Below are 25,940 nucleotides of genomic sequence, written 5' to 3'. Positions count from 1 at the left end.
AGGAGTCGAAACAAGCCAATGTTTTTAACATGTAGAACCCAGAAGCGAAGCGGATAGGTTATAGTCCTCAGGTACCACTTTACTAACACCCAATAAATACAAAGTTACATAGTTGATGAGGTTGGATAAAGACATTAGTCCATCAAGTCCAACCTATAACCCTACAATCCCCTACAGTGTTGATCCAGGGGAAGGCAAAAAACCCCATGAGGCTCATGCCATTTGCCCTACTTCAGGGGAAAAATTCCTTCCCGACTCCAAATCTGGCAGTCAGTATAAAAACCCTGGATCAACGTGTCCTTAAAATCTAGAGTCCATAACCTGTACTACAAATTAACATTACATCTTGATAGGTCCAGACATCGAGTGTGGGATATAAAGATGTAGCACACTAACCTCATTGGGGTATAACGCCACAGTGCGCTATGCTTTTTACATAGCACGCCATGGAGATGTGGAAGGAGAAGAAGGGAATCGGGTACCAGACACATGACCAGGGATTGAAACCTGTTGAATTCCTAAGGTTCAGAATATTCCGAACCTGGCCCAAATGCTGGTAAACTGGAGTAGCTAAAGTAGGCCAAGGTGCCAAGGACATCAGGGACAGGTCCTAGGAAGTGCCCAGTGTGACATAAATCTGGTGTAAAAATACTATAGTGACCCAAATATACCATAATACTATAATACTCTAATACTTTCCGAATAAGGTCAATTGACTGCTATACCGTGAACTGTACTGAGATTTAGATAGAAATCTATATGGGGTCTTTAATAGAGTCTCTCCTCATTACCATATGCATTCATGTTACACAGTCTTGGGGCTCAAGGACTTACTTTGCACGGCACTTAGAGTTGCTGCTGGTTTTAAAGCCCTGTTTATAGGGGGAGACTGTCCGGCATACATTGCTGCATCGTTCTTTACAGTTTTCCCAGACAGTGCATTAGCCAAGGAATGGCCTTTGCTAGAGGGAAAACAAGATATCATGGTGCCATCTGTTTGCTCTGACACCTTAGACTTAAGGCCAAGGTTATCTCGATGTTTCAGCTGGTCTCGGATCATGTCTTGTTTCCGGAGCTGGTCTTCAAAAAAGCTGAACTGCTCAGTCTCTATTTGTTGCTGCCGGAGCTGGGCCACGCGCTTCTTCTCCGCTTCGATGAGTTGTTGATGTTCCAGTTTCTTCAGACATTCTGCTTTTCTCTCATTCTAGGAAACCAAAAAAATAACAAAAGTGTAAGCAAGAAAACAAACACACGTAGACTGCATCACCGCACTGAATGAGAAGGAGCCCATACATGTACGGATGAGTAGAGATCAAGTCAGGCAGCACAGAGAGAAAAGGACGTAGCAGCAAGATAGTTTCCGATTACAATCCACAGTTTATTCAAGAAGGTTCATGATACAGAACCAACAACCTGCCCTCATAGGAGCCATTGACTGGTCACCACAGTCTACAGTATCTCTTATAGGTTCATTACATAACATTGTTAAAGGTTACAGATGATATATTCTAAGGTTGGTCTCTTTAGATCGATGCCAGTTTTTCCTGAATCCTAGTAGCAGGGGCGTAACTAGCAAGACTGGGCCCAATAGCAAACTTTTGAATTGGGTCCCTCAACCCACATATGGCAAAGCAACCCCTTTTCTGGACTCCACACGGTATAATGCATATTTACACATACGATAATGTCCCAAAGACCACACAGTGTAATGTCCAATAATGGCCCCTGCACACAGTATTATGTCCCATTTGCCCCCGCCACACAGTATCATGTCCCATAGTGGCCCCTATGGTGTTTGCTGCAGACATTGCTAAAATTTCAGGTTTGGCAGAACAAACAATTTGAGGGGTCACCACCCATGAACTGTTATTATACTCTGGGATCTGGGTGGTGCAATGATTGGAGTCCCAGGGGAGGTGACAAACATAACAACCAGTGGTATTCACCTCAGTTACACCAGTGTGATTATACGTTGCAATGCCGTCCTCACCCACATGACATCTGTGACGTCACTAAAACAGCCCAAAGACAGCAGGGAGTCGCGCCAGAACTAGTAACACGGTTTCTTTATTTTTGATCAACTCCCCTGGGCCTCTGACCATTATAGACCAGTATAATAATTGCAGTTTCAGTTTGAACATATTTGGGGGAAGAGGGGAGGTTTGAAGTTAGGAGAAGGCACTTTATAACTAGAGATAAAATGACTCACAGCCTTGGGTATGCTTTGATCAAGTACACACTGTACCTTGAATGCTGGGTATAAATCAGTCTAGTGAGTCTCTGTTTTATGTCTTATTAGACTCCACAGATTTCTCCGAATATATGGGAGGGGTATCAGTAATGCGTAATGACAGGGAGGTGATGCTTTATTTTATAAACACTGAATCATGTGTTTGGATATTTAGTCTTTATGGTTGAAGATTTCTACGTTGGGACTTTTGACTTGTAACGCTACATTCACATCTGTACTGTCCTATCCATTCTGCTACTTTGCAGGACCAGAAGAACGGAAAAACAGACAGCAACAATCCCAAGGGACCCCACTGATTATAATGGGGTACGTTGGACGTCATCAATTTTTTACAGAACTCACCGGACGAAAAAGCCTGGATTGCAGGACAGATGCGAACATAGCCCAACATAGATTTGTATCATACGGCACATCAATACCCATATGTAACCCCACCATGTCCCAAGAAAGTTATCAAACGTAATATTGACTTTCTCAACTTACTATATCTTTCATGTATTCTTGATATTCCAGGTTATATTTCTTGAGAAGGTCTTTTTTTAGATCATCCGTCCTTGGAAATGCAACCTCCTTCAATTTCTTAAAGAAAAGCAGGAAGAAGTTATTTTGTAACACATAATATCATATAATATGACATTTAAGGAGAGTGCCTCTCTCATGAGAATAACTAGTGTGGTCATGTAGCATTAAGGATTCTCCATTTAAAAAATCCTTGGAGTGGAACCATTTTTTTTAACTCCCTTGTAGAGGTTGACTTGCACCTATCATGACAATGGGGTTGAAGTTTTTCCATATGTGAATGGAGAGGGGGGTCACAAATGCATGCTGCCCCTTCATTCAATTCTATAGGACTACGACATTCCAGAAAAGCAGCTTTTTTGTTGTAGATTTTGCTGCAGTTGTTTGAGCCAAAGTGGATTTATGCTAGGTTCACACTTGTATTTGAGTCTCCATACGAGACTCCATCTTACATCTTCTTCGGAGTATCCTGCTGGGGGAGTAGCATACCAGCCAGGGATGGAAATAGACTTGACAGGCTGATTAGAAAGTCCAGATCTGTCCTGGGGAGCCCCCTGGACCCAGTACAGGTGGTGGGTGACAGATGGATACTGTCCGTGGTGAGCTCCATGCTGGAGAATAACTCCCATCTCATGTACAAGACTGTGATAGCACTGTGATAGTTACTGTCAGTAACCGACTGCTTCACCCCAAGTGTGAGAAGCAGCGCCATCGGAGATCCTTCCTCCAAAGCTCAGTCAGGCTGTATACTCCACATCAGGTCAAGTGAAGATCACTCCGCACAGAGAAGTAAATGATCCTGAAGTCTTTCTTTTTCTTTTAGTTGCTATGTCTCCTAGTATCTTTTCTATCTGCTATGAGCTTGTATGTGTTCTTTCTTGTAATATATCACTGTATTATCCACACTGCTGTAACACCCTGAATTTCCCCATGCTGGGACTAGTAAAAGATTATCTTATCTTATCTTACATTCCTCTTAAAATCGGTGCTGTTTTTGCCAGAAACCCAGCAGATCCCATTATAATCTATGGGGTCTGCGGGCTTCCACGTGTAACCACTTTTTAAGCGGATAGGGTTTCCGTCTTTCAGGTCCTATCATTAGCAGAATAGGAATGTATGAGCGCTACTTTACATTTATCATTCCTTTCGCAGCCACTCTTCACTTTCACAGAAAAACTGCAGCAAAATCTACAGCAAAAAATGTAGCTTCAGGCTGCAGAGAACATATCCCATTACATTTACATAATTTACATAATTACAGTATTCCTTCCATTATCAGTTCAAACACAGAGGTAAGACCTAACCAGACGATGTAGATAAACACTGGTCCTATATTGTAGACAGAGCAGTGGGGAGAGGCTCCTTCTGCAGGAAGGTTTGTTATAAGGAGGAAAGAGGGGAAGGTGTGATCCGCTACTGCACATCTAGAATTGTTTTCTAGCTTTTCTATTATATTTACATACTAGATCTTTCTAGAACCAATGAACTTGTCTGTGAATAGAAAGAAATCGCCATGTCACAATAAATGAAATAATAAATCCAGCCGACCTTTAATATAACCTGTTTTTCTGGGATTTCACATTGCTGGTAGTCTCGGTGGTTAGGCAGTTTCTCAACAAACAACCTGAAACACAAGAAGCATTCACAGCCTATGGCAGAATCGGAGGACGTAAAGGTCTAGAACAGAACACAGGCTAAGTGCTCACATGATAAACTTGTTGTAGAGAACAAAGGCATTTTCTAGATTCCCTTCATCCAGATACACAGAGGCCATTCTCTCCATTTCAACTCCAGAACGAAAGTAGCGCCTGGGAGTGATGTCCTCATTGATGGTGATGTTACAGCCCAGCTTACTTAGGGCACGGACACGCTCCTCTGGACTGAGAGATACATCTGTATGATCTGGCATAGCTGCCAGCTTTTTCTACAGGAAATATAGAAAAACATAAGACAAATTACATATAATACGGATACACGGATGGCTTGAGAAAGCGCTAATGCACAAAACGGCTGTTGCCTAATCTGCCATTCCAGTTGTCATCTTTCTTGATGATACTCGAGTATAAGCCAAGTTTTTCAGCACAGTTTTTGTGCTGAAAAAGTCCGCCTCGGCTTATACTCGGGTCATTACGGTAATTCAGCAATATCATAGTTCCAGACCCGGCATACAGACACCAGGGTGGGTGCCGGGCCGCAGCATCACCACGCTCCTGGTAGTAGCGTGGCGATGCTGTTCATTTCAAACTACAGAAGTACTTACGGTACTTCTGCTAGCAGGCCCGAAACACAGATTTTTGCAATGTATTGCAATGCATTGCATTAGTGATCAGACCCCCAAGGGTTCAAGACCCCTAGGGGGTCTAATAAATGCAAAAAAAGAAAAAAAATTTTATAATAATAATTATATATGTCTTTCCCTAAGACATATATAATTAATATCTAATACTGTGAAACACATACACGTTAGGTATCTCTGTGTCCGAAAACGCCCGCTCTACAAATCTATAAAAATATTTTTCCTGTACGGTAAACGCCGTAGCAGGAAAAAAAAGTTGTCTAACTGCCTCTTTCCTTAGACTGGGTTTTTTTTCCCCCCACTTGGAATTCAGCCTGACTACAACCAGGTTGAATATAGGGTATGTGCAGTGCTCCTATTCTGTCGGGAAGGGGTTAATAGGAGCACTGCAAATACCCTATATTCAGCCAGGCTGAATTCAAGTGGGAGGAAACCCCCCCCTCCCCTTCCCCAGCACCCAGCATCCACTGCACCCAAAAACTGCGACCATTTTAATTTTTGAAATTTTCCAGTAGCTGCTACATTTCCCCCCTAGGCTTATACTCGAGTCAATAAGTTTTCCCAGTTTTTTTAGGTAAAATTAGGGGCCTCGGCTTATATTCGGGTATATACGGTATATATATATATATACATACACATATATATTCATAAAAACTGTAGAATTCTATATGTATAAAGCCTATATATCCTGTCTATACACAAATTACAAGTGTACCATGTAAAACTACCATAAAGACATATCATGAAACTATAGATTAAAGGTTATTGAAGACAATCTGCCATGCTAGAGATCTAATGTCTGGCACCACATATACTGTACAGCTCTCCTATTACAGCTGACTTTTCCATTTAACTCTTTAAGATAAACTTTTCCAAGCCCATTTCTGCTTCATCTAACAAATACAGCACTGCTACATCTCTACAAGGTATATTTTTTTTATTATTTTCTTTAGGAATGAGAAAAAAACAAACAAGCAAGCAAAGACCAACCAGGGAGGTAAAGTCGAGATTGGTCCATAACTTCCAGAATAGTATAATACAGATGTATCTATTATGTAATATATATATATATATATATATATATATATATATATATATATATATATTGCAATATATACATTACAGTAAGGTATGTAGAAAATAAACTAAAATAATTCACCAGCGATGAAATGGAGATGGACTGCTCCATTCTGTCTTCAGAGATGATGGGAAGGGGCTGGTAATAGCTTTACAATCCGTCCATCTGCAACCAGAGGAGAAACAAAGAAAAATCAATGCTTCATAAGTATCAAATAACGTCAGTTCCTCAGTTGTGTATGAATCATTGGTCGATACAATGGCCCAGAAATTATAATGGTCTTAATGATCTCCAGCCTCAAGTCCAGGAGTGGTACATGACACTAATGTTCAACAAATACAATCACGCCATTCTGTGCTCATTACAGGCGGCAATGCTTCTAAGAATAATGATTTACTGAAAACAGTGGGGGGGGGATGACAAGGAGTGAAGGAACAGAAATGTCACATATAAGATTAGTACCGAGAGAACGTCTTTCTCCTATAAGAATATAGCACTGGTGTTCTAAGCATGAATCTGACCAAGGGCAACATTGGCATCAAGTTTATCCTTTGTTCTTCAGATTGTGTTTGTTACTCCTTACTTGGATATAGTACTGCACAATATCTTGGTGCTATCTAAGCAATATGACGTAAAAAAAAATTAGGAGAACCTTTTATCACCTCCACCATATCCAGTTCTTAGCAACAGTTAATGAACTAACAATTTTTTTTCTGTACGCCCCACCATTCCTGAGCAATCAATCCTGTTAGTTTTGGTACCTGATATGCTGCATAGGCTCTGTATTGTCAGATGGGCGGAGTCAGATAGGAGGGTGGGATTCTGTGCTTTAATCAGAGGCTGCCAGTATCAGAGCTCACCACTTCGCCCCTTGCCTGATATCACAGTACTGACAGTACAGATATTAAATAGAATAACAGGCACCAAAACTACAAGTACCAATTGCTCCAGAAAGGTTGGAGCTACAGAAAAAAATTCCAACTGAGCCAGAATGAGTGGAGCAGCATCTAATGGAAAGAGCTGGACTCGGTAGAGGAAATGTAAGGTCTTCTTTAAGCGCATCACACAAATAATGAAATGGTTGCCAATGAAGATTTCTGCTGACTTAGGCTACCGGTGACTTTTTCTGAGTTGATGGCAAACATGGTCAACCATTTTGAAGGTTATATACGCCTGTCTTTAGTCATCCAGTAACTGAACAGGCATACACACACACACACACACACACACACACAGACTCTTCTCTTTTCATGCTTGTCAATCTTACACATATTAGTCATGTTTCTTCTTATGAACATATAAATATAGTAAATGTAACCAACATGTCAGCATGGCGATAAAGAACACGCATAAATCAGAGATAAACAATGTACACATAGGCAAAGCTGAAAACAGTAACATGTGATAGAGCATTGTATATAGTCAAGGTGACCTTTGACCGGTCATAGTTTGATACCTATTTTTTTAGAGAAGTGAAAAAACAAAGTAAAAAAAAAAAAATGTAAAAATACTGCAGAAAAAGATACTAAAATGTACAAAACCAGTCACTCAAACAAGCACAGACTCCTATTCCATATATGTAAGAACTTCACAGTGAGGGACGCCTACCATCCTATGACGACAAGACATTAGATTATATTATACGATGGAGGATAGTCTGCAACTTGGCACTTGTAATCAAAATTTTATAACTGGGAAGGATTTGGTATAGAAAGTCTCATGGGAAAATTGGGCTTGGATTGCCTGGACATCAGCAGTTTTGTTTGAGGCTTCAAAACTGCTCTGGACAACCAGTACTTGTTAAACGGGTCCCCTGACAATGAGCGCATCACAAAAACATATCCCCATACCCCCATTGTTCAACTAATCTGGGGGGAGTTTCTCTGCAGGACTAGTGTAGCCTTCGGCAAGGAGAGTGATCACCAGGCAGCGATGGACTGGTGAAGTCACAACCACACTAGCAGTCATCTCATAGACTCCTCACTTCCGTGTTACTCTGTGGCTGCTCCAGAAAAGTCTGACAGTTATTTAGAAGGAGGAGCAGAGAGTAACAGCGAATAATCCCCTTCATTTAACATGGGAACTCCATTTACCTATAGATTGATACAAATTTATCTAAGAGGCAGTAAGGTTGGGTTGACATGGCCCCATCTTATTCCACAGTTTTCTATAGGTTCATTTCTGGGATTCGGGGTTTCAGTTTTGACACCAGATATCTCACTGCACAAAAATGTTAGTAGTTGTGTCTGACTCCTAAAGTACCTGACCAGACACAATTGATATACGGTACGAACACAGACTTAGTTGATACTGGACTGATGTTGGATTTGTTGTCATTTATAATCTCCTTCTTGCATCTTCTAGCTCAAATTTATTAAAATGGTTAAAGATATCCAGAGTCTGGAGCAAACTACACCACCACAGGGGAAGGGAAGCCTTACACACTGCCCATCCAAATCAATGGGTGGTCTATGTAATGTTCCTTGTAACCAAGAAATGAAGCTCCTGAATGGGGATCCAATCCATATGCAAGTCTATAGCACAGGGGTAGGGAACGTACGGCTCTCCAGCTGCTGTGAAACTACAACTCCCAGCATGCTTCATTCACTTCCAAGAACAGCAGAGCAAGTATGCATGCTGGGAGTTGTAGTTATGCAACAGCTGGAGAGCCGTACGTTCCCTACCCCTGCTATAGCACATCAAACTGAAAATCCATGACAAGGAACCACATTATCTTACATACTCCATTGGCATTGGATGGTTGTGTGACTTAGTAGAGAAGCCACAACCAACACCACCACTACTACTACTACTACTACTACTACTACTACTACTACTACTACTACTACTACAGCAGCAACTACCACCTCTACTACTACTACAGCAACAACTACCACCTCTACAACTACTACTACAGCAACAACTACCACCACTACTACTACAGCAACAACTACCACCACTACTACTACTACAGCAACAACTACAACCACTACAGCAACAACTACAACTACCACAACTATGACTACCACTACTACTACTACAACAATTACGACTACCACCACCACTACAACTACCACAACTATGACTACCACCACTACTATAATAACAACTACGACTACTACTACTACTACTACTACAACAATTACGACTACCACCACCACTACAACTACGACTACCACCACCACTACTACTACTACTACTACCACCACCACAACTACCACTACTACTACTACCACCACAACAACAACTACCACTACTACTACTACAACAACAACTACGACTACCACCACTACTACGACTGCCACTAATACTACTACTACCACCACCACCACAACTACGACTACCACTACTACTACTACCACCACCACCACAACAACTACGACTACCACTACTACTACTACCACCACCACAACTACCACTACTACTACTACTACCACTACCACTACTACTACAACAACTATGACTACCACCACCACTACCTACAAATTTTGAAAAAGAAACATGAACAAGGAATCCAACATTATCATATGAATGAAGTGGACATAAGAGCACACACACACGAGTGACTTAACAGGATCAGGATGGAGAAATCGATAGCTGATGTGCACAAAGCTTCCACAGTTCCTGCTCTGTTTAATATTTATAAACCATGTGTCTTCCTAGAACAGGAAACATGTCTTCAGGCTACAGGATGTGATCCTTTGGGGGTTAAGGGGACGTCTATTAAAGTAGGAACATCTGGAATAAGAGTCTGCAGATGAAAAAAATTAGACACACAGAATGCATGTAATGGGAGTTAAAAGATAAAAAACACTGTATACACATTTTACATGTGTGTAAAGCATTCAATGGAGAATGACTATAGAAGTTACATATCATAATAGCAAATATATTACTAAAGGGTTTTAAATCTTGGGATGTTAAAGTACTATGGAATAGGGATGGATTTATATCACGATGGGTCCGGAGCTGTATAAAGTCTGTGAGCCCCCTACCAGACCAAAAATAAAGAATCTCGTAAATGGTTTAATTTCCAACCAAGCGATTGCACCCCTCTATTAATTCTCAGTGGAATGCTGGGTTCAGATATTGGAATTTCTCATACTAAAGACATCTGAAAAACACATGTAAAAACACATGATTTTTTATTTATTTTTTTGCAGAAGAACTTGTATGTTCCATTTATAATCAATGATAATAACTATTGTTAAAAAAATACAAAACATGGCTGCCCCTTCATAAATACCTGTTTTATTTTGGTAAGGAGTAATGAGGGGAGGCTATTATGGAGCTGTTTGAGGGGTTCATAGGGTTACGTTCAGGTAATGGATAAATAGCTTTAGGGAAGGGACAGGGGTGGAGTTGTGGTGCAAAGGCTGAGTTGGGGAAGGAGCTTGAGAGCAAGTTCTATTAGGCCAAGGACAAGAAATTGCCACATTACTTGGGTTTTAGTCACCAAAGGTTTGTCCCACCCACTCTCCGTAGGTTATGGTGATTGAGGTTGGGTTCCTGGTCCAGTTCACATTGCTTGGATTAAGGGGATTGAATTAAGGGGTTAATGGGATTTAAAGAATATGTCTTGGACTGGTTTGGTGGTAATAAATGGCTTCTGATCTGGTCTTCATAACTAATCTGGAGTCCAAGTCTCCTTTACGTTACATACACACTAGTGTCGGTCTAGCCGTTGATCTGGTTCATTGGATAAGCAGAACAATGTATAGGTGGACCGCTACAACAGCAGACCCAATTATAGTTAGGGTATCCAACTTGCAGGAATTTGCGATTTTGGACGCACACTGTGATGGAGTCTCCAAACGGGTTGTGGTAAATATACCGGTAAGTCTTCAATCTCTCCACTCGTGTTTTTCCAGTGTTTTGAACGGCAACAGTCTACAAACCATGCAATGAGCTGACAAATGATCTTATACTCGAGAGCTGATAACATCTTCACGGTGATGATTTGTCAACAACATACCTCTCCATGTAAACAGGACATGTGCTGGTGATATAATCTAACACACTCACAATGATTTACACATGGAGATTGCAGTCACAGCCGCTCTCCGGGATCTTTTCACTGTGAATTGTTACCTTGCATGTTGACCACCAGCAGAGCTAACCTCCATGGTTTGAGTCTTGTGACTATTTTTTGCCTGCACTCTTATAAACGCACAGATGGTCTTTGGCTTGTGTACACTTTGTGTATATGCGGTTATTGTCATTTGTTGTGCATTGCATTTGTGAAGTGTTTTGCTGAGTATTGGCAGGCTTTAATGTAAATGCAGACGACTTTTGTCTTCACTGCGTGTAGAGTCATTGTATCTCTTCTGTTCTGGAACTTCCTTGATGGAACGATGATTCTTCCAAAAGGACAGAGCTTGCACCCTTTGGCTGTAAAGCGAGCAGCTCGTAGCACAGTCTTCACATGTTATAAGGGGACATGTTTCAAGTGCACCAGAGTGAAAAAGTCATATGGAGGTTCTCCAGCATCTTTAGGGGTTTTCCATCCTGTTCTGACAATTTTTAACCATTTTGGGTTGCAGCCTACCTGAAAGCTAGTGTTGTGAACCTTAGTGTTCCTGCAGTAGTAGGACCCATGTGAGCGGAGCATGACCCCTGTGCAAGGAAAAAGCTGAGGTTTGTTGCCCCAAGCGACTCCAAAGCTGATGGAACGTTGCCAATGCATTCCATCAATCTACTGAAAAACTTCTGTTAACTACTTCTATACCTGACATCAACATGACCTGCCAGTGTGTGCACCTTGTTCAGCCTAACTTGTAGAAACACTGAAGAAGCCAGAGAGCCAGCCGCCATTTCCATCCCTTTAGGTAGTGCGGCATAGCAGGCACCACAGCCACAACGCCATGGGTCAATAAATATGCATACTGTACATACACATAGGCATGCTTTTATATACATACTCAGAAAAATATAGAGAAATATACATAAACATACAGTATCTGTAATAAGAATAGATACAAAAGGAAAGTCTTCCATTTGCATCCATTAAATCAGGAAAAAGTTACGATCAGTTGTTCTGATCCTCCGGCAGACTGACCTACTAAAGCAGTGTATAAAATATCTTATAATGTTCTGCAGAGTTTCTGTAGTCAGCCTAGATTTATTATAGCCATTTGCATTGTTAGAAGAAGTCATAGTCTAACATAACATAGTGACACTTCACAGATCACGAATGGAAAAACAAGTATGGCGAGTAATTCACCGCTAATACTTAACTTTTAATAAAGGAGTTCAAAAGTAATGATCTATAATAAAGTGGAGTATCAAGGGGATTCCTATGTAAAACATTGCCCCTTGTCAGACCAGGATCAAATCATTCCAAGATAAAACAATTCTCAACGTGTTTCTTCCCAATATATGGCCTCTGGAATTCAGATCAGATGGTGGACTACGCTACTTATAGCCGACCCCACACATTGAATAACCCCAAACTTGTATACCCAGGTAGCAGTCCTATGCTAGGACCCCTCCAAGTGACATCGGTGCCAATGTCCAATCAGCATTTGTTGATCGATCGATCTATCTATCTATCTATCTATATATATATATATACATACATATACTGTATATATTATATTGCCCAAGTTCTTCAATTATAGGTGGGCATAAATTTTAGACATCAGCTGACCAATTGGCCCATTTGTGGCGTGTATTGACAAATCTTAAAGCATACCTCCCGTTAGAAACAACTTTACTTAAATGAATAGTATAGGTGAATATAGGAAACTTAGTAATACATCTTATTAAGGAGATTGGTTTCCTTCATTACTTTTTAAGCCATTCTCCAGCTCCTTATCATCAATCTAACTGCTTGGTTACATAAGATTCGTCTCTGTTCTAGCCTCACACATAGAGCTCTATGGAGATAGGAGGAGGGAGTGAGATTCTCCTTACAGCTGGTTAACTGATTTATTGCCTCATTCTGTGCACTAGCAGCCTCTTATCTACAAACATTAAAAAACGTTCAATTATATAGGGTGTCTTTTCTATCCCCCTCACCTCTTCATGCACCAACGTGTAGAAAGTAACTGCCTGAAAAGTGGAGGAGAAAACATATTCCTTTAATAGATAGGTTACAAAGTTTTATATATTAACCTGAACTATTTATTTATGAAAGGTGGTTTATAACTGGAGACCCGTGCCCCTTGTTGATCTAGTCAGAAAAAATGGCCACAAATTAGAAGCAACATTGAACACTAGGCAGTATACACAAATATATAACGCAAACACACAGGATACAGCAAGGATAAAGACAAGTCTGTTATAATGTTACCGCTAACATCACACGACACAGTGAGCCTGCTCATAATAATGGGGAAGGAGGAGGGGTGTTCATTGCTGCACTCCAGCAGGACATAGCAGCTCATTACCAAAAATGAATGAGTCATATGCATGTATTAGTCATCTGCTCGAAAAGCAATTATCGCCTGCGCCTTCTCCTATCACTAGCCATCTAGACGCACATTCTCATACTTGATAGTCACTTTGAGGACTGAACAGATTTATGAAATCATCAGCTAAATGCATCAATTAACATCTAAAACACAGCGGGAGGTCCTGGATTTAGAAACAACAAAATAGATGTATCCAAAATGCCTTACAAACTATGGAGAATATTCTGCAGCTAGTTATTTGTGACAATGTACAAAATGTCATATAAGGGTATGTTCAAACAGTGGAAATTGCAGTGCACCGGCATCCCGATCCGGATTAGGCCTAAAGAAGGGTCCTAACCGGGAGGTAGCCTCACCATGCCATGTTTGAGTCAGTTGTGGAATCCATGGCAAGATAGGGCAGCTCGTTTCTTTTCTCCGCTACTAGCTAGTGGAAATAAGAAGCGAGCGGCTTCCATTGAAGTCAATGGGAGCCGTTTTTGGAGCCAGATTTTGAGATGGATTCCGTGTCAAAATCCGCTCCAAAAAACTCTGCGTCAATATACCCTAAAATGTCATATTTTACTACTCTTGACTATCCCAGAGCCTCAAAAAAGAGGTGCATTCTATAGCAGCCAAATTGTCTTATCCTAATGATAGGTCCCACTCCTCCGAGCATATACTGTACATCAAATATAAAAATGGAGGCTTAAAGACAGTCCTTTTAGCCTTTGTTGGGTTGGTATACCCTCTTCCAATAGTTTAGCCACAGAGACCTCCAAGTGAGTATGGCCAGCTATCCACTTTCTAATATTGAGTCCCATCCTTGGGATAGGCTATCAGTATTAGATCTATAGGAGACCAAACCTGGGTCTCCCGCTGAATATCTGTTCCGGGACAGCATGGCTCCTGGTACATCGCCGTACAAATTGTAGTGATAGCTTTAGGCAGTGAAGTGCTGTGCTATTGAAATCTAAGGGTCAGTGCTGCACTTCCTAAAGTCACCGCTACACTTTTGGATGACAAGTGAACAGCATGGCTCCCGGCTTGTAAAAAATACTGGGAGCCATGCTGTCCCGGAGCAGATGATCTGCAGGGGTTCTGGTGGTCAGACCCTTGCAGATCTGATATTTATAGCCTATCCCAAGGCTAAGCCATCAAAATTATGACGTGGATAACCCATTTAATAAAACGCTTTAAAGTATTTGCTCACCTTCCAATATGTTGAAGTTAATAAGCATAATTATACTACACAATTGAAAAGGTTTTCTGAGACTTAAGCCTGGTTCACATCTGTGTCGGTAATCCGTTCTTGGGAGTCCGCATGGGGACCTCCCCCCCGACCGGACTACTGAACGCATTGGCAAGCAGTGTGCAGTAAAAGCACACGGACTACATAGACTATAATGGGGTCCGTGTGCTTTCCGCACGGTCTCCACACGAGCTATGCAGACGGGAAAGTAAATCTTGAAGTACTTGGATTACCGATGCAGATGTGAACGAGGCCTTACCTGTTGATGACCTATTCTAAGGATAAATAGTTAATATTGGATTAGTGGGGTCGGACAACCTCAAACCTTATACAGATCAGCTTCTCAATCTGCTCAAGGTGAGTGCCGCTTCCACTTCACAGGCCAGTGATGTCACCTTCATTCATCACATAACCTGTTTTTAGCTCCATTACATTCAACTGAATGTGTCTTGGCTGTGATAGCAAACACAGCCCCTATGCAATGTATAGCGCAATACTTGTTATTCCCCCAAACACCACAGTCTCTTCAAACAGCTGGTCTGTGGGAGTCGGACACCTACTATTCTGATACTGATGACATATTCTAAGGATAGATCATCAAATTCCCAGAAAACCCCTTTCAGCAGCTTATATTGCATTACTTACATCATGTTGTACTGATCCAGAATTGCCAAGAGCTTTCAATGTTCTTCTGGCTGCATCTGTAAACAGACGATCACCTCGCCAGTACTTTAGCTGGTGTTCGCCCCTTCATTTCATAACCTAGTTTCAATGTATCCACTATGTAAATATAACAAGTATGAAAACGTTCTGCCAAACCCTGCCGAGTCCTGCCCTGTACATTAACAGGAGATAGTAAGAGGAGGATATAAGACCAGGCAATGCTGTCAGCAGGGGTGATACCGAAAATCTGTTCCATGCAACAAGACTGGTTCTTCAACTTTTAAAAAATGACCCAGAGGTCACATTACCCAGGAGAAGTTTCAAGACACTTTCAAGGTATAGACGTAAAAGAGAAGGCAGTAAAATAACAACCTGGTTATGATCAGTGGAAGAAAACAAGCAATGAATGGGCATGACATCTGTAGGGTCATACAGTATAGAAGAGCATAAGCAGGATAGACCATGGGAAAAAAAAGAAATCACAACATCTTGTTCCCTTGATGAAGTCTTAGGGTGAAACGGTGTTGGGGGTAAGCGTACTTGCACTTGAAAAAGGGCCCAGTTTGGCCCGAAACGCGTCGTGCTGATTCATTCTACTAATCTCTATAAAGAGTCTTCTTTGGGAGCTCTGGTTTTGCTCTATCCTACTGCCAGCGAGCGCGGATCTGCATCTACTATGGATCTTTGGTCCTTGTTTTCTACCTAACATCTTAAATTTATGTAGTTAGCGTACTTTTATAGCACGATGAAATTCTGCAGTGCTTTACAGATATTGTTGATCACTGTCCAATATAGGGCTCACAATCCATATTCCCTATCAGTATGTCTTTGAAGACTCCTTGCAGATGTTGTCCTTGGTTGAATTCGAACCCAGAACTCCAGCACTGACCATGTAATCCAAAAAACATTGCACCAATAACTAGGAAAATCTATTAGTCTGGTATCATTGTAAAATCGTACTGACTACTCCTAGGTCATGTTGATCAGGATTCTTTATATATGTACGGTATAATATATATATATATTATTATATGTATATGTACATTTATGTAGATGAAATGTATAACCTGTAGTTATTTTTATGACCACATTGGAGCAGATTGAGATAGACGACTGTACTTTCCGATATAAGAAAAGACCAGCCGCAAATGGACGACACCTACCTTCTCTTATTAGACTCTTTGTGCACAATATACGTGAAAAATTAACGTGTAGCCTGCTATTGTAACTACAGAACATAAAAGGGGAAGAGAAAATTATAGTTCTCCCAATGCTATAAATGTATGTGCCTCCCAGCTCCTACACAAACCACCTGCTATGGTTAAATATTCATAAAGTATACTAACCCGTGAAATCGCTTATCCTGCGGGCTCGCAGAAAAATATTTGTAATATAAAAATGTTAGTATTGTATATAGACAGATGTATAACAGTGGGGAACTATTCAACAACAGGGCATAGGTATTACACTCAATAGGGGTTATGTATCTTTTCTCCTTTTTAGCCATATTTTTCGCAGTTACATCTTTTTTTAGACTAGTTTTACTGTGGGGTCTATGATGTAGGGTCACCTTTTTGCTAACTGTTGTGCACATGTGTACATTTGGATGCAACTTTATAGGTTAGAAAAGTGCGGAGGGAAAAGCGCTGCTTGTATGATTCGTGCGGACAGCGAGCAGAAAACACATGGACCTATTATAGTCTATGGGGGCCGTGTGGTTTATTAGTTCACCACTTATAGGTTTCCGATCGAGGGATCCCCAAGTGGACTCCCTGAACTGAATAAGGAACGCAGATGTGAACCGGGCTTAAGTCATTTTACTGACAAAAGTAAAATGAAAAAAAACAACAACCCCCTCACCCACACAATTGGTATCATCACACCTGTAACAACCGCTAAAATAAAATTAGTACGTTATTTACTCTATGTCATAAACGCCATAAACATTAAAATTCAGATGCCAGAATTGTTTTCTGCTTTTTTGACTTCTCCAAAAAAAAAAAGGAATGAAAACTAATCCCAAAGCCCAGAAAATACAAGGGCTCGTAAAGCCACATTGACATAAAATTGTAAAAGTTATGAAAGGGGGAATGCAGGGCAGTATAAAATGTTACTGGTTTAAGGCTAAAATGTATTAGATCGCTGGTGATAAAGTGTACATAACGCAGCAGAGTCCTGTGCCCGCTAGAGTTATCGGAGCCATTATTTCAAAATCTACAATAAAAAAAAATTACATTTTCGGGAGGGTTTTTGCAATCTTAATGTCACTGTTAGGAGGTTAGTGCAACCATGGTCTGTCTCAGATATTTTGCCAAGCTGATACAGGGTACAGTAAAAGGGTGATGTGACAGTACCAGGATAATGCACACAGTGATGTCACAGTACAGGCATAATATAGACAGTGATGTCACAATACAGGCATAATATAGACAGTGATGTCACAGTACCATTATAGTGCACACAGTAATGTCACAGTACAGGATAAGGCATACGGTAATGTCACAATGATGGCATAATATAGATAGTACCATTATAATGCACAAGGTGATGTCACTGTACTGGGATAATATACACAATAATGTCACAGTACTGGGGTAATTAATATACACAGTAAAGGAATAATGTACAAAGTGATGTCACAGTAAAGGAATAATGTACAAAGTGATGTCACTGTACCAGTCCAGGGTAATGTAATCAGTGATGTCACAGTACAGGGTTAATGCCCACTGTAACATCATAGCACACAGATAATGTACAAACAAAAAGATCACAATGTAAACTGTGACATCACTGTGTGTATTATCTCTGTACTGTGACATCACTGTGTGTATTATCTCTGTACTGTGACATCACTGTGTGTATTATCCCTGTACTGTGACATCACTGTGTGTATTATCCCTGTACTGTGACACCACTGTGTGTATTATCCCTGTACTGTGACATCACTGTGTGTATTATCCCTGTAGTATGACATCACTGTGTGTATTATCCCTGTAGTGTGACATCACTGTGTGTATTATCCTGTACTGTGACAACACTGTGTGTATTATCCTGTACTGTGACATCACTGTGTGTATTATCCCTGTACTGTGACATCACTGTGTGTATTATCCCTGTAGTGCGACATCACTGTGTGTATTATCCCTGTACTGTGACATCACAGCATATGAACAAAGTAATAATAATGATGTCATTTGCAGATATTGTGATGTTCCAGTAAAGTAATGGAGGTGCAGTCAGTTTTCCACATCATCTTCAATCATCCATAGTTATTACTAAGTGTCTCTAGGTCTCAGAGGAAATGGCGGTCTTTAGTTATTGGGCCTCATAGAAGCTTCAATGTCTCCTTCCCTCTAAGTTACCCCATGTCTGTACATATAGTTTGGTAATGGAAGAGGGCAGTCTACTCAAGAATTGCTAGTTTCCTAATATATAATTACATAATATAATATATAATAATATATAATATAATTACATTTACCTAGACATACATAATTACAGTTTTATTAATAGTTATCCTATAGTATAAATATAGTATATGTCACTGTAATATACACTAAATACAGTTTATTACCATGTTCAACCCAAATAATTCTTCTAAACTACATGTGTTGAAGTTTCAGATACAGTCAGATATTGGCTGTATATAGGAAAATTGCTTTACATGTATTTATTGTATATTGGGGACTTGCTTGTACTTACAAGCAAGTCTTCAATATACAGCAATTACATGTAAAGCCAATTTCCTATATACAGCCAATATCTAGATTGCTGGCAGACCTTGGAGCACTACTGTATATACGATAAGCTGTGTGTATACATCTATAGATTTCATCTGTTCTGTATCAGCAGAAAGTGATCTGTGACAACAAGCACTGTCACCAAAGGAACGCTAAGCAAATACACATGACAGATGGAAGCTAAAGTCAACCGTCACGGCTACTGAATGTAAATCTGGATGGCAGATTTATAATATTAATGCTCCACTTTTACATAATTTCTGGAATATGTAAGAAAATGAATAGTGTTCCCCATATGTAACGTCATTGTTAGGCTGTGTTCACAATGTCGCTCATTGTCCGTTGCTCTTATCCGCCAGAGGATCAGAATAATAGATAGAAAAGTTGCCCATGGCGCAATTGCTTGATAAATAAAGTGCAGGACACAATAACAGGCGCAAGTAGCTTAATAAACGTGCCCCACTTAGTCTGTAAACACCTACATGTACTCGGGGGACTTGGTAGACATCGCCATGTTCCCTAGAGATAAGGCTAAACAGTAAAGTAAGACAGTCTGCTAAGCAAATCACTTCTGATGTGACAAATGTTACACAAGCCATGAGCACGGCTTCCTTCTATGTAATGTAATCTATTCAGTAAGTAACAATAGTAAGTGTATCCTCTACTTATTTACCTACTAGTCAGGTTACCTGCAAACAAAAAGAAAAAGCCCTTACAGGTCTATTACCCCCTCCCCAACAGTATATTGTGATATTACAAAGTATCAGATCATCTGCTGTGTTTCCTTAGATTTAACCACAATATTAAATCTACAATGTCTGAAAAATTCCTTCATCCTTTGCGCATGCGCACACACCATATAAACGTACACATTGTGTGTTTCATTTTTACTTTTACTATTGTCCCTTAGTAACTCTATTGTTATGGTCAACAAGGTAATACATTACATAGAGCATATTTTTCCTCTATGTACCCTTACTTATCTGCCTACTAGTCATGTTACCTGCAAACAGGTCATTCCCTATACAATAAGAAACCCTACAGGTCTATTACCCCCTCCCCGACAGTACATTGTGACATTACAAAGTATCAGATCAATAGGTCAATGGCCTGCTCTGTTTTCTGTGACCACAATATTAAATCTAAGATATCAGAACAATATGCTGTATGTAATATATTACCTTGTTGACCATAACAATAGAGTTACTAAAGAATACTAGTAAAAATTAAGCACACAAACTGTGTACGTGTATGTGTGTGTGTGTCATGTGCGTGCGCATGCGCGAAGGAGTCTTTCTGACATCGTAGATTTAATATTGTGGTTAAATCTAAGGAAACACCACAGAAGACCATTGATCTGATACTTTGTAATGTCACAATGTACTGTCGGGGAGGGGGTAATAGACCTGTAGGGTTTCTTATTGTATAGGGAATGACCTGTTTGCAGGTAACATGACTAGTAGGCAGATAAGTAAGGGTACATAGAGGAAAAATATGCTCTATGTAATATATTACCTTGTTGACCATAACAATAGTAAAGGACAATAGTAAAAATGAAACACACAATGTGCATGTTTATATGTGTGTGTGAGTATGTGCATGCGCAAAGGATGAAGGAATTTTTCGGACATCGTAGATTTAATATTGTGGTTTAATCTAAGGAAACACAGCAGATGATCTGATACTTTGTAATATCACAATGTACTGTTGGGGAGGGGGTAAAAGACATGTAAGTGATTTTTCTTTTTGTTTGCAGGTAACCTGACTAGTAGGTAAATAAGTAGAGGATACACTTACTATTGTTACTTACTGAATGGATTACATTACATAGAAGGAAGTCGTGGTCATGGCTTGTGTAACATTGCTTATTGCCACAACAAATCACTGATATATACTAGGTTCACACAGCGTTTGGGTTTCCATTCGTAGGATCTGCTTGGGGACCCGACAAACGGAACCGTGGAAAACTGTGGACCCCATAGACTATAACGGGTCCGCCGGGTTTCCGCCCAAAAAAGGACGAAAAATGAGTAGAGAATAGTCTGCATTTTTTTGTGGATTCAGGGACGGAAACCTCAAACGTAGATCAGGCGCACGTGTGATCCTAGCCATAAACGTACAGTCCTCAGCTGCACTCTTATCACGATTGTGTGAACGTGACCTTAGCCTCAAGGACATGCAGCTGGTGCTATTAGAATCTGCCACACAATACTTAAAGGGGTCGTCCAGACTAATGTAAATATAGTTACACATGTGACGCTAAAAAGTTTTATCCCTTTGAAGTGTAAAATGGGGAAGATTTACAGAGTAACCCGTCAAATATTGCTTTAAAAAGTTGTAAATTTAGGCTACATTCACACAAACAGTCCATTTTTTCACAATATAGTCGCCGCATGGCTGTTTTTGATATACAGTATATGTAAATTCATAAGAAATGCCAGATTTACTAAGGATGTGCGCCATGATTTTGTACAATATACAACCGCTATTAGGTCGGATGTGTTTGATCTCTGCTTCCTATCAGTGAATGGAAACTTTCTAATTTGTACTAATAATGGCGCACTGCCAGTCTATTTCGCTACCATGGCATACACCATACTCTTCAGTAAAATATGGCACAGACAAACAGCATAAATACATCAATGAGGTCCATAGAAGTGAATGGAGCAGTGGTCTTACATACACAATTACAGCTCTGTTCACACATCTGGGCTCATAGCCCACCACATGGCACCATGAAAAACACTCTTGTGTATGGGGCCATAGAAAAGAATGGCTCAGTCTACTATCCACGGATACTACACAGACTGTCACTACAGTTTTGTGCATGGAGGTCAATACATTACAGAATTTACCACATCTCAACTTGTTTTGTGTGAGAACATTTTTTTTGACTGGTTTGACAATTGGGAGTGGCTTGTATGAAAGGGGTGCGGTTTTGTGGTAAAAGGAATAAATTGGGTGCAAATTTCTTGCCTAAAGTCAGCAAAGTAATAGGTTGTATAGACTGTAGCAGAATCCCAGAAGAAGGACTCCTAGAAGTTATCCGTGCTGCCATAGTGTCCTGTACTATAATTGATACGGGACAATGTGTCGCTGGGAGGTATAGATATCTATATACTGCTTGAAGACCCTCTCTCTGGATGATGTTCAGACCGGTAAATCCAGTGAACACATAGACTTTAGGGATAGATTTATCATCCGGCATCAGTCATTGTGATAAATCTGGCATATTTCCAGACTGCCTGTCTAAGTTTACACTGCCTGGGGACTTTTCTTTTTTCTTTCCCCTATCAGTATATCTTTGGAGTGTGGGAGGAAACTGCTACAAACACTGGGAGAACATGCAAACTCCTTGCAGATGTTGTCCTTGGCAGGATTTGAACCCAGGACTCCAGCGCTGCAAGGCTGCAGTGCTGACCACTGAGCCACCATCCCACCTAGGACACACAACATATTGGTCACCATAGGTCCCAGTCCTATCAATGGATCATGATCTAGCCTTCTAACAACCTTTACAGTAAACTGTATTACAACAATAACCACAAGTCATCCGTCCCACACTGTCTGGGTATCATATAGCTGAATAGACCTCTATACCTGCCATAATACAGTAGCATCTGGAATTTCATATCATGGGCTATGGCTCTATCACGTGCCTGCTGATGAGTAAGTAGGATGATATAGCTATGCAGTTTCCATGAACAGTTCAGGTCATGTAGGTCACAAGGACAACGTGGTGCCATCTCTCACCCGCTCTGCCTCAGTGCTCCTCTATAGGCAGGAAACAATTCACATCAAGCCGGGTAACATTTTTGTAGGTTCGTTCAGACATTCTAAGCCATTAAAGACTGCTACAGGTTACTACAATGGTATCTGACATACGGATGAAAGCATGCTAACAAGTACTCATAGATCTATTCGTTTTATCACAAATCTGATCATTTCTGTTATAGCAGAATTTCATTGACTTTAGAATCTACTCTGTTACAGACAGAAATAATATATAGACACATTCAAATGTTAATATTAGACGTATAGAGGAGGACGGAGAGGTGGATCATATGTATATGCATGGACAGCTCAATGGGGGAAACCAGCAACACATCCATGCCAGTACATATGTTATCATGTGACCCTCTCATGCCCCAAAGATGTAACATTTCCCCTGTTCTGCCCTCCTTGGTGTAGATTACCATCCTGGCCGACGTGGATTACCATCCTGGCACACAGATGTACTGTATGTCTGGATTACCAAGAGGCTGGAGCTCATGATATATCAGGCATGTCTGTGGAGCCCTTTATAAGACTGGCGTACAAAATGTCAGTCTTGATAAATCTTCCTGAATGTCTTTAGGCAGTTCACAAAACCTGTAGAAGACTACTACCCCGTCCTTTCTATTACTCCTTCTCCTTATAGCCCTGAAAGGTTGTATTATACAATATGTATGTATTATAGAATATTCTACAACAAAACCTATATCTACCAAACCCCTAAGAGAACTTTTCAATGAATACATACAAAGTATATAAACACACAATGCAACATACAAAGGACATCAAAGTAAATCTAAGTATATTAGTCTGGATTTCTTCAGTACATTAACCTGATCGTATAAAATTTATCCCACAAGCATTGATCTGCGGATGTGGGGAAGGGAAAGTGGATGGTTAAGATTTCTTCCCATTCTCATTTCCATGTATATATCTATATACGTCACTTATTGTTACAGCCATATACATGCATGTGAGGACCACAAACCCCATTCCTAATTTTCACATCTATAAAAGTGTCTCGCACGCGCTTTATTTGCACAAGTGAAATTCCCCTTTAATTACTTGTCCTTTCCAATGTCACCAATCACGGGAACAGAAAGAGGACCTTGCGGCAACATCAGTTATCTACAGAAAAGTAAGAAATATGTAGCCATACTTGACTTTAGTAGTTTCAGGGCCAGATGTATAACGTATATTGTATAACATCCCCTCCCCCATACCTTTCTTCTCATGGCACACAATACCTCTAAGTGCGTACATAGATTGTAAGCTCTAGGGGACAGGCTCCTGTCTTTCATTCATTGCACGCTTATACATTTTTACATTCTTTATTACTATTGTATATTATCTTTGCGGTTTAGCATTTCGGTGACATAGAAATCTATCATTTGATTCTTAGTACATAGCAAAGTAAGCGTCATATAAAGGATAAGAATAGGAATCCAGTGACTTACCAACACCGCAGCCCCTGGTGCAGCCTTTGCTTGTCATCAGCCTCTTTGCTTTCCTGGCTTTTGCTGGAAAGAACTGCAGCTCCTGGCTTTTTGTAATAGAACAAAATGAAATGACAGCAGCCTGGTTGTGTCCCCACCTCTCTCCTGCCCCCTATTTCATGGCTTGTTTACCAGATGTTGCTTTCATGTGCACGTTGTGTCAGTGCTGCTATAATACTATACACCCGGATGATAGGAATACATGAGACTGTGATGGTGAATGGGCGCGCAGGGCTGAGCTCATAGTCCTGGGGATCAGACAACCTGAGGTTGATGATTACTGAGCAGCATGAGAAGGAGAACCTCTCCCCGCCTCTCCAGGAAGCACAATGTCGTCTGCAGCTGCTTATTGCTGGCCTCGTGTGACATTATTAATAGGAGCCATGAGGAATGCATCACTCACACTTCCTCCCAGAGTCACACCACTAATGCAGCCTCGCCGTCATTTCTCGGAGCATTATAGTTATAGGATTCTGGCCCTGTGGGCATAAAACGGGGAATGGGGGTGGTGGAAGAATTATCTGAACTGAGCCATGGGATGTTTTGGGATTAATTCCTTAAAGCATACCTCCCAACTTTTGTACAACAGAAAGAGGGACAAAATGTGTGGCACAGCAAATTTAGCCCTGCCCACTTTCATGTTGACTTCGCCCATTCTCTTTCATTTTTCATGTCCCCCGACACAGTATAATCCTCCTACAGTCACCCGTACATTATATGCCCCATATTGTAATGTTCCCTTCCAACTGCCCCATAGTATTAAGTCCCTCTCCTGGTGCCCCAGTTTAAACATTAAACTGGATCAGATGGAGGGTAGCATTAGCAATTGGGGTAGTTGGAGGGGGCAATAAATAAATGGCAGATGAAGTGGGACATTAAACGGTGGGCAACTGGAAGCAGACATTAAACCGTAGGGGTAGCTGGAGGGTGACATTAAACTGGGGGCAACTAGAGGCAGACAGGTCCCCCTCCAGCTCCTCCCACGGTTTAATGCCCTCTCCAGTTGTCCTCCAGTTTAAGTGCCCCCTTTATCTGCTTTATCTCCATTTCATGTCCCCTCCTCCATCTCTGCCCCCGGTTTCATCTCCCCCCTCCATTTCTCCCTCAGTTTAATATCCCCTTTCATCTGCCCCCAATTTCATGTCCCCCCTCCATCTCTGCCACACACAGATAGACAGACACACACACACACACACAGACACTCACTCTCTCTCTCTCTCTCTCTCTCTCTCTCTCCATCCTGTATCTCACATCTCCCTCCCTTCTCAGTACCTTACACGGATCTCTTCTCTCTTCACTGCATGGGACACTGACGCGCCCACCTAGTCACATGACCGTGTGATGTCACACAAGGTCCTCGAGTGTTCCTCCGATCACGGCAGCCTCTTATCTGTTATAAGAGCAGGCGGTGATTGGAGGAATGATTGATCAGTAAATCATTAAAGGGACATAGCGGGACATTTAGGGAGCTGCACTA

The 25,940-nt window shown here is 40.8% G+C and overlaps 1 protein-coding gene across 1 annotated transcript in view; it reads right to left on the bottom strand.

Moving 5' to 3' along the window:
• STAMBPL1 (STAM binding protein like 1) overlaps nt 1-24,769 on the bottom strand; it is a 32,529-nt gene extending 7,760 nt beyond the window's left edge. Inside the window, exons 1-6 of the mRNA XM_075257542.1 lie at nt 24,425-24,769; nt 6,226-6,309; nt 4,477-4,694; nt 4,319-4,394; nt 2,735-2,830; nt 835-1,204 (exon numbers count right to left, since the gene is read on the bottom strand). Of these exons, the coding sequence (XP_075113643.1) occupies nt 835-1,204; nt 2,735-2,830; nt 4,319-4,394; nt 4,477-4,694; nt 6,226-6,255 (790 nt within the window). The 5' untranslated portion in view covers nt 6,256-6,309; nt 24,425-24,769. The remainder of the gene's footprint in view (nt 1-834; nt 1,205-2,734; nt 2,831-4,318; nt 4,395-4,476; nt 4,695-6,225; nt 6,310-24,424) is intronic.
• Nucleotides 24,770-25,940: the final 1,171 nt, after the last annotated feature.

The sequence above is a fragment of the Leptodactylus fuscus genome, chromosome 10 (assembly GCF_031893055.1).
Source record: "Leptodactylus fuscus isolate aLepFus1 chromosome 10, aLepFus1.hap2, whole genome shotgun sequence".
NCBI classification, from domain to species: Eukaryota; Metazoa; Chordata; class Amphibia; order Anura; family Leptodactylidae; genus Leptodactylus; species Leptodactylus fuscus.
This window is presented reverse-complemented; position numbering and strand designations above follow the sequence as displayed.